Source organism: Oncorhynchus mykiss, chromosome 11, assembly GCF_013265735.2.
Source record: "Oncorhynchus mykiss isolate Arlee chromosome 11, USDA_OmykA_1.1, whole genome shotgun sequence".
Taxonomy (NCBI): Eukaryota; Metazoa; Chordata; class Actinopteri; order Salmoniformes; family Salmonidae; genus Oncorhynchus; species Oncorhynchus mykiss.
In genome coordinates, this window is record NC_048575.1 from 58183589 (window position 1) to 58193982 (window position 10394).

Below are 10394 nucleotides of genomic sequence, written 5' to 3' on the forward strand. Positions count from 1 at the left end.
TTCAAGCCCTTTAGGTTGGAGGAGATTGAAGACCGTCGATGGGCAGATCATACCGCATAATGATGCAGAAGATGGAGTTGGATCCCCTTGACACAGAGCACTGCCACTCTACCTCTGCTTTCCTTTGAGCATTCAGTCCTGTCTGTCAGTCATCAGTAGAGCAGACAGCCTGAGACAGGGAGTGGAGGAGTGATGCTGCAGAGGGCTGCTGTTTGTTTAACGTGTCACTGAAGCAGCAGTGTTGTCTGTGAAGGGCCAGATGGAGAGGAGTTGTGGCTGTGGGCAGCATGCCAGCTGTAAAGACACTCTGACACTCCTACAGTGCTCTAACAACAACAGTGCATGAGCAACGGGTCACAAAGTACTAACTCACAACTACAGCTGTGCGGTTTCGACCTTTTCATAGGCACACACACACACACACACACACACACACACACACAGTATTTAATCTTAAAGTGTAGATGGGGGTTCAAGAGTGTGACAGCATTCCATTTGCAAAGAATGAAGCCTGGGGAGGCAAAAATGGAGTCACACTAACACACATTCATACAAATGGTTTCTCTTTCTCACTTAAACAGAAGCACACACACACACGCATACATTTATGCCACTTGTCTACTGAATGACACTTCATTTTGTTCTATTTTCAGCCTCTTTGCATTCTGTGGGAGGGTGAAGGACAGAGGGCCTAAAGCTGTCTCAGGTCATTACGCCACATATTTTCTCTTTTCTTTCAGAGAGAAAGAAAGAAAAAGCTCTGGCGCTTTACAACAGCGGGATAAAACTGACGGGTTAGACAGGGCTTCCTCTCTGAGCAGATCGGAGTGCTGCCTGGCTATGGGCTTCCAGAAGCCGGGCTGCTCAGCGGTGCGTGCGGCGGTGGGGTGGGTGCAGCCGAGCCTGTCACAACCTGACGGGCCCATCCAGAGGTGCAGCCATGGTGAGGGATGATTGATGATAAACATGTACTCACACAGGATCTAAATGCCAGCACGCTCCTGTGATTTAATCCCCCCTCCCTCATCAAACACACAGCCTTTACGGATTGATCTTATGCCTGTGTAAACCAAACCCCCTCTCCTCTCGCTCCCTAAAGCCAATGACAAGCGTGTGAGGAGTGTGAGAAGGACTGCCATTATAATAGTCACAATCCATTTAGGTCTTCTAGACTGGTTGGCAACCGAGGTTAAGAAAAGGTGCATTACTTATTGATAACTTCATTAGGCCATGATCAGCTCTGTCATTCCACTCAAGCATATATACCAATTTGAGACCAGCTATGTTCGTAATTGATTATTACCACATGTGTAACAAATAGACCTAGGCAAGCCAGTATTTCCTGCAACTCACTGCTGAAGAATTTAAGGCTGAGTTATATATTTTTTCTTTATTTTCTTTGTCTGTACCAGACCAGAGGAACATTAACCTTGATCTTTCTTTATGCAATCATTATAGAATTAAAAATGTACCATCACTACGCAATCATCCATAACTAGACTTGTAAAGATAGGAGGGAGTCATTACACTTTTTTTCTCACCAATTGGCAAGATAACATAGAACAAATGTATTTTGTATTTAATGAATGTAATGTCTATTTCCTCATTAATTAGAGCACTATGGTGAAATTGCTACAGTTCCCATGTAGCCTGACTGAGAAGAATCTCAGAGCCTTGTACTGTACAATGGCTCTGAAGAATATGTGACAAGACTGTCTCCTAGTGGTGATCAGGCAGAGGATAAAATTCAACCACTGCTTGAGTGACTCACACCTGACCAAAAAGACTGATCCTTGACAATCAGATCTGGGACTAGACAGAAGCCGCAGTGTTGTATTGCAAGCAGAAGCTAACCAAAGCATCAGATATAACATTGTGTGTAATAGGCTAGACTGTGTGCAATAATCTGGCTCTGGATTAACCATCCCCCAATCAGAGACCACAAAGAGGTCATTGTGCTGGCCTATCAAAAAGAGAGAGGGGAGAGATTTTGGCAATGGTTTTCGAGTGCAGCTTGCAGGCCTGTTCTCTGTCTGAATAGTTATTTCACACTGTTTATTTAGATGCAGTGATGTATTGTGATTTATCTGACATCAGAGCCACCACAATGTTCCTTCGCCTCTTCCATACCATTCCCACCCTAGTCATCAACTATAACCGTGGAAATTGCTTTGACGCTGCTGGACTCTGTTCAATAAAAATCAGTACTCAGAGATTTACGGACGAGAACAATGCATCAACAAAAAAATTACCATGAGAATGTGTTGGAGAATTGATTGATACAATCAATATGATAAATCAATGTTTACTTTGTGAAACAAAAATAGACTTACCTGGATATCAATCAAATACTTCCCTTGACCTCAGTCAGGTAAGCTGTGACCTGTGACTTCAGATGAGCTGAGATGAGCATTACAAATCAATCACACACACACACACACACACACACACCCAAACAAATTAATGTACACACTTAAACACACACACACACACACACACACTAAAGACACAGCTTAAATACAGCTCTTTCTGCCTAATCATTCAGCCAAGACGCAAGTTGGGTGCTGAGAGGATTGGCACCCTACTCAGCCTCTGTGGGTGAGCAATGTGAAATCTATTGTAGGTCAAACCACATGCCCCAGACAATACCACAGATAAGACCTAGCAAATATTCTACCTTACCTTCCTCAACCTTACATTGATCAACTCCGCTTATGCACAATCAAAACGAGAAAAGCAAATTAATTATTCAGCAAGCTATTGCACATAGGTCCTAATACCAAGTGGACATCCATTCATGTAACTCAGACTTGCACTAGTCTCCCATAAATCTTCAGTTCATGTGCAAATCTTAAAACCCATAAACAGTACATGTGTAATACAAAACCATGCACTGTTCTGTTTTGGAGTGAATTTAGCTGTGTTTCTGTTCTCACATGTCCTCTTGTCCCATGTTTGAGGTTAAGATGCAGTTGGTGGTTCAGACAGACTCACCTTGGGCCACTTGGGGTTGAGTAGACGGGCCTTGACAGCGTCGTCCAGGGCAGCCTGGTAGCATCCCAGTTTGTGAAAGGCTGCTGAGCGGTTGCTGTAGAGGATGCAGTTCTGTGGGTCGGCTCGCAGGGCGTCGCCATAGAGACTCAAGGCAGCCTGGAAGTCACCGCGTTGGCACGCCTCGTTGCTCTGCTGAACTCTCTCTATGAACTCTGCATTGCTGAGGCCACATCGGCCCCCTTCTTCTTCACCCACAAGCCGTGCCGCACTGCCAACTGTCCGGGAGCCGAAGATTGAAAACTGGAGATAGAGGGCAATGAGGTGGAGAAGTTCCATAACTAGGCAGGTCAAAAGGACTGCAAAGTGAAATCATTAAATACAATTTAAAGATGGAGATGAGAGCAGAAATGTTTTCTGCTTTTACACATTCTTTGGGGTTTAATTTAAACACTAAGAGAGAGCTTGTCCTATCATTGATTCAGCAAATTTCAAAGCCATGTTGGCAGACCGGCAGAACCCCCTGACTCATGAAATAAACAAAGACAATACCTTCAGGCAGTAGTTCACAATAAAACAACTAAAGACTTAGAATTACTCCAGTAACATTGCAGATCCAAAAATACAGCTTTGTTTCTTTCAAACTATTTAGGAAGTCTTAGAAAATGACTGGTTTTGAAATGTTGTGTCAGCTGACCAGAGATGCTTTGCTACATTATTCAATGAAAAAACTCTAGATTGTCAATCTGATGGAGCCGCTTCCACAATACCTCATTCATACCACACCTCCTCCAGATTAATTCTGGGATAGGACAGAGCAGCAGTCAGCATGCCTGGTAATTACTTCCAGAGGGTGAGAGAGTGAAAGGGGAAGATAGGAGAGGAAGGATAGACGTTGGCTATGACTGAACTACATTCAACATCACACTATTGTGGAAAGTATTAGCTGAACAACAATCAACATCACACTATTGTGGAAAGTGTGGTTTTGTCATTCCTCACTTTGCATCCTTCTGCAAAATGTTAATCACGATAATTACAGCATCAGTTAGGGCAGTAAAAATGCATGAAGCTCAGATCTGGACAACCTGTACGCTAACTACCGTCCTCTGTTAAATGTCCTCCTTCTAACTGGAGTGAAAGCATGTTGTAGTAGGATAAATAATGGGATTGGGGTAAATTTAGGCTAAGTGGGAGTGTGCATACAGTAGCTGGTGCAGCCACCCACTGGTAAGAGCTGTTTATGATCTAAGAATGCACATCAACCAATGGTAAATAACAGACTGGGGCCTAGTGTGGTTTGGGGGCTGTTTTGTTGCTGTTCAGTGCATGTGTTTGTCATTGCATTTGTGTTGTGAGCTTGTGCATGCAAGCTTTTCTCTGGGTGTCTGAAGGGGGTGGAACACTGGAAGCAGAGTCAATTTTAAACACTTACCCATCATCATCTGAGACAATTTTGCCTGTTTGTTATCAAAATTAATATACTGATGATATACCATTGGCCGTCATTGTATTCTTATTAGCCACTTTCAACACAATCTAAATTTGCTAATGGATGTGTGATTGAAGGTCCCCTCTATGATCTAGACTAGGGTATGTTCTGGTCTCTGGCCCAATACATCCTGGGGTATCTGTGTAGGCACTGCACTGGACAGGAAGGGTGGAGAGTGAGGGAGAGAGTGCTGTGATAATGAGAGCCTAGACAACTAGGGGTCCCTATAGACCAGTTGGATAAAACTCCCTAACATGTCATTCCCAAAGGACTGCAGAACAGAATGAAGGAACACATATAGGCTACACTCACACTAGTGGACCACCACACAGGGGCTGTTCAGAAAGCTATTCAGATATTGAACTCATGGTGAGTAAGACGGACACCTCCACCAGAGTACCAGTGTGGTAGTTTATGCCTTCACACCAAAATGAAAACATGTCAAAAGCCAACGATAACATGATCTGCAACAAATTGAGGGCATGAAAACTGGCGGGAATATGAATCGTTAATGCATCAATCTAAAAATCAAACTGAATTTTGAGATGCTTAGCAAATTCCTTAGCCATGAAATGTTGCATGTGGTTCACCAGGACTCTGTATTTACATAGCAAAATCATTGAAATATATACATACAGTATGACTACACAGTGTTAGGCTACTGTAAATATATACATCTATTATTATTACAACTGTCTGAACTTCCGTTTTTCAAAGACTTCTAAATCAACTCACAATAACTGTGCAAAAATGTAAACACAATGTAAAAAAGTAGTCGTTTTAACAATGTTTCCATTGTAATAACTTAGTAACAATGTTTCCCTGCATTGTTTGAGTTTGAGTTTATTTTATTTTTACAGGGGACAGTGCACATTGTAGTTTCATAATGTCTCGAAATTTGATTTTCAGCATTAATAGCGTCATCCAGAATGTTGTTCGGGACCATTGTGAGCATTGACCCTGCATCCTTTTGGTTATAAACTGACTCTGTCGACTCATTTCATCTGTAGCCTAAGCATGAAAAATATTTGCAGTGACCATATTCAGTCGACAGTGCAATAGTAAATGTGATAGCTATTTGACAACTATTCACTAACAAAATGTACCAATATGGTATATCTTTGTAAGTCATGTGACTTTCTAGCAGTTTTTGTGCTCTGTACCTTTTCCTTAAAAGTTGCTTGCTTCTCCATCCTGTGTGTTTGTAGGCTACTTGTCTTCTGCAGCAGGCTTCTATGATCCCATGATAAAAGTCACTAAATACAATGCCAGTGTATTCTTCAATACGTCTTCCAATTGTTTCCGAAGGTTGTCGGGTAGTCGAGAAACTGCAAAAATATTACGTCAAAAGTATTTTTTGGAGTTCTAAAGAAACTTTTCTTAGGGATAGTGCGCCATGTTGTCAAAACTTTTTTATTTTTTTCCTTGCCTTTTCCCCTGTTGCCATAGCGGATTTCTGTGCTGCAGACGTATCTCGATACAGTTTACTGCAGTCTACCTCGTGACATCAGAGGGGCGTTAGCCTACATTTTCATTATTCCCTACACCTGTGTTTTTATTGGTTTAATGTGTGGTATTTATTATAATCCAAACAAATTGATCTTAAAATTCATATAAAGAGTCTTCAACACAGTGGAATGTCACTGCTTGCTTTTCTCCCGTGAGACCCTGATTGGAAATGCTCTCTGAGAGACAGATTATTTTCCATGGCCCCCAACGCTTGTCTTGAAGTGTGTTACATTTTTCAATATCCCCATGCATGACAGACAGCACTGGCATAGCAAACACATATGGTCAGCCACGCAGATATCATGTGAACAATAAGCATAGCGGCGGGGATTAGGGGTGCTGAGGGTGCTGCAGCACTCCCTGAAAAATCAGAATTAAGAAGAAAAAAAAATAGGAAAATGTTTTTTCTTCACAAAAATAGCCCACTGGTCCTTTACTAGTATTAGTTGACCAACATCTGTAGATCTGGCAAAAACCTTCTTTCAGTATCTCCGCTTTGGCAAAAAGGTAGTGGCATAATTAACAACAGTATCTTGCAGGATTCAATAGTTGGAATTATAAGAGTTGTTGCCCTGTCATTTCTCTGCGATTGTCATTCTAATGGAATTCAGAAAGAACAAAACCCTGTCCTCAAAAATGAACATCAAAAGGTGCAAAGTTATGGGCAAAGACACAAAACATCCACATCAAATTAAATATTTTATTGATCAAATAACATGGAAAACAACCACCTTTTTGTGCAGTATTAATTTACCATCCTTACAAACCACTTAATGTAAATGTACATTACTGTATTGTACATAGGCTGATCATCTAGGTTTGTACCCGTAGACTTTCCATCACCATGAAGAAAAACAATGCACAATACAGTAATTGAGTACTTTGAGACATCAAGTGGTTTGTGATGATGTGATGTGAGGATGTGGCTCATTTGGTAGAGCATGGCACTTGCAATGCTAGGGTTGTGGGTTCGTGGGACCAGTGTGAAAATGGTTGCACTCACTACTGTAAGTTGCTCTGAATAAGAGTATCTACTAAAATGGAAAAGGAATTAATAGAACATTTCAGTTTTCCCATAGAAATACGTAGCATTTGCAAAGTATTTCAATAAATATTCCACAAGTATTATCAGACTCAAGTTACAAATAATAGTTTAAAAAAATGTCACAGAAGTAGTGCACTGGGCCTTTACTAGTCCTGTATTAGCGGACCAAACTACTTCCCGTAGATATGGTAAAAAATCTTAAGAATTACAGGACAATAGCTTTAAAACTTGGTTTTAAACCAAGGAACCCAAGGAGCTCTCCAAATAGGTCAGGGACAAAGTTGTGGAGAAGTACAGATCAGGGTTGGGTTATGAAAAATATCTGAAACTTTGAACATCCCACGGAGCACCATTAAATCCATTATTAAAACATTTAAAGAATATGGCACCACAACAAACCTGCCAAGAGAGAGACACCCACCAAAACTCACGGACCAGGCAAAGAGGGCATTAATCAGAGAGGCAACAAATAGACCAAAGATAACCCTGAAGGAGCTGAAAAGCTCCACAGCGGAGATTGGAGTATCTGTCCATAGGACCGTTTTAAGCCGTACACTCCACAGAGCTGGGTTTCACGAAAGAGTGGCCTGAAACAAATAAGCAAATATGTTTGGTGTTCGCCAAAAGGCATATGGGGGACTCCTCAAACATATGGAAGAAGGTACTCTGGTCAGATGAGACTAAAATTGAGCTTTTTGGCAATCAAGGAAAACGCTATGTCTGGTGCAAACCAAACACCTCTCATCACTTCGAGAATACCATCCCCACAATGAAGCATGGTGGTGGCAGCATCATGCTGTGGGGATGTTTTTCATCAACAGGGACTAAGAAACTGTTCAGAATTGAAGGAATGATGGATGGTGATAAATACAGGGACATTTTGGAGGGAAGCCTGTTTCAGTCTTCCTGAGATTTGAGACTGGGAAGGAGGTTCACCTTCCAGCAGGACAATGACCGAAAGCATACTGCAAAAGCAACACTCGAGTGGTTTAATTAAGGGGAAACATTTAAATGTCTTGAAATGGCCTAGTTAAAGGCCAGACCTCAATCCAATCCAAACCTCAATTTGTGGTATGACTCCGCTGTACATCAGCGGAACACATCCAACTTGAAAGAGCTGGAGCAGTTTTGCTTTAAAGAATGGGCAAAAATCCCAGTGGCTAGATGTGCCAAGCGTATAGAGACACACCCCAAGAGACTTGCAGCTGTAATTACTGCAAAAGGTGGCTCTACAAAGTATTGACTTTAGGGGGGTGAATAGTAATGCACATTCAAGTTTTCAGTTTTTTTGTCTCATTTCTTGTTTGTTTCACAATAAAAAATATTTTGCAACTTCAAAGTGGTAGGCATGTTGTGTAAATCAAATGATACAAACTCCCCCAAAATCCATTTGAATTCCAGGTTGTAAGGCAAGAAAATAGGAAAAATGCCAATGGGGGTGAATACTTTCGCAAGCCACTGTATGTTACGAATTGCAATTTTCACAATATGTTACAAATTTGGAATATCTGTGATATTTGTTGTGGCTAATGTTAGCTATTAGGGCTAAAGTTATCTAGGCTAGGGGTTAGGGGAAGGGTTGGCTAACATGCTTAGTAGTTGTGTCACGTCCTGACCTTAGTTCCTTTTGTATGTTTCTATTTTAGGTTGGGGTGGGCATTCAGTGTTTTTGTTCTATGTTTGGTATTTCTATATGTTTGGCCTGGTATGGTTCCCAATCAGAGGCAGCTGTCAATCTTTTGTCTCTGATTGAGAACCATACTTAGGTAGCCTGTTTTCCCACTCTTGTTTGTGGGTGGTTGTTTTCTGTTTAGTGTATGTCACCTTGCAGAACTGTTTCGTTTCTTCCATTCACTTCGTTATTTTGTTTTTGTGTGTTCAGTTAATAAATTAACATGGACACGTACAACGCTGCGCATTGGGCCGATATTTCATACTTGTCGTCAGACGACGAAGAGATCCGTTACAAGTTGCTAATAGGCAAAAATTAGAAATTTGTCTGTGATGTGTTTGAGTTGCTACACTTAGGAAAAAAAGGTGCTATCTAGAACCTTAAAAGGTTATTTGGCTGTCCCCACTGGAGAATCATTTGAAGAACCATTGTTGGTTCCAGATAGAACCGTTTTGGGTTCCATGTGGAACCCTTTCCACAGAGGGTTCTATATGGAACCCAAAATGGTTCTACCTGGAACCAAAAAGAGTTTTACCTGAAACCAAAAAGGGTTATCCTATAGGTACAGCCGAATAACCCTTTTGGAAACCATTTTTTCTAAGAGTGTAGACATTTGCGTTATACACCCACCCATCCTCCCCAACCAACCTACCTCTTTCATGTTTGGCTTAAAGGTACTACATGTAACAATTCAACAACGAACCGTCTCTTGTTGTCAAATTTACATTGACTGGGGACAGCAAATCTCTTGTCAAATTGACTGGTCCGTTGTTGAATTGACAAAAATAATCAGAATCACCTTTATTTGCCAAGTACATTTACACATACCCGGAATTTGCCTTAGTGAGAAGATGCTGTCAGCAATACACAATATACGAACACATCATACAGAAAATACAATATTGGAACAGTCTGTAATACCAACATGTTTCAAGCAGACAACCACAGTCCCTGTGCCTAAGAACACTAAGGTAACCTGCCTAAATGACTATCGACTGTAGCACTCACGTCTGTAGCCATGAAGTGCTTTGAAAGGCTGGTCATGGCTCACGTCAACACCATTATCCCAGAAACCCTAGACCTACTCCAATTTGCATACCGCACCAACAGATCCACAGATGATGCAATCTCTATTGCACTCAACACTGCTTTTTCCCACCTGGACAAAAGGAACACCTATGTGAGAATGCTATTCATTGACTACAGCTCAGTGTTCAACACCATAGTGCCATCAAAGCTCATCAATAAGCTAAGGACCCTGGGACTAAACACCTCCCTCTGCAACTGGATCCTGGACATCCAGACGGGCCGCCCCCAGGTGGTAAGGGTAGGGAACAACACATCCGCCACGCTGATGCTCAATACGGGGGGCCCATCAGGGGTGCATGCTCAGTCCCCTCCTGTACCTCCTGTTCACTCATGACTGCATGGCCAGGCACGACTCCAACACCATCATCAAGTTTGCCGATGACACAACAGTGGTAGGCCTGATCACCGACAATGATGAGACAGCCTATAGGGAGGAGGTCAGAGACCTGGCCGTGTGATGCCAGGACAACATCCTCTCCCTCAACGGGATCAAGACAAAGGAGATGATTGTGGTCTACAGGAAAAGGAGGACTGAGCACGCCCCTGTCGTGACTTTGGCTATGCCGGATTAAGTGATATGACATGCTATTCTATAA

The 10394-nt window shown here is 41.9% G+C and overlaps 1 protein-coding gene across 2 annotated transcripts in view; it reads right to left on the minus strand.

Moving 5' to 3' along the window:
* Positions 1-5936, minus strand: part of LOC110535069 (tetratricopeptide repeat protein 28) — a 328541-nt gene extending 322605 nt beyond the window's left edge. For both annotated transcript variants that reach the window (XM_036935885.1, XM_036935884.1), the window contains exons 1-2: positions 5647-5936; positions 2995-3294 (exon numbers count right to left, since the gene is read on the minus strand). In XM_036935885.1, the coding sequence (XP_036791780.1) occupies positions 2995-3294; positions 5647-5676 (330 nt within the window). In that variant the 5' untranslated portion in view covers positions 5677-5936. The remainder of the gene's footprint in view (positions 1-2994; positions 3295-5646) is intronic.
* Positions 5937-10394: the final 4458 nt, after the last annotated feature.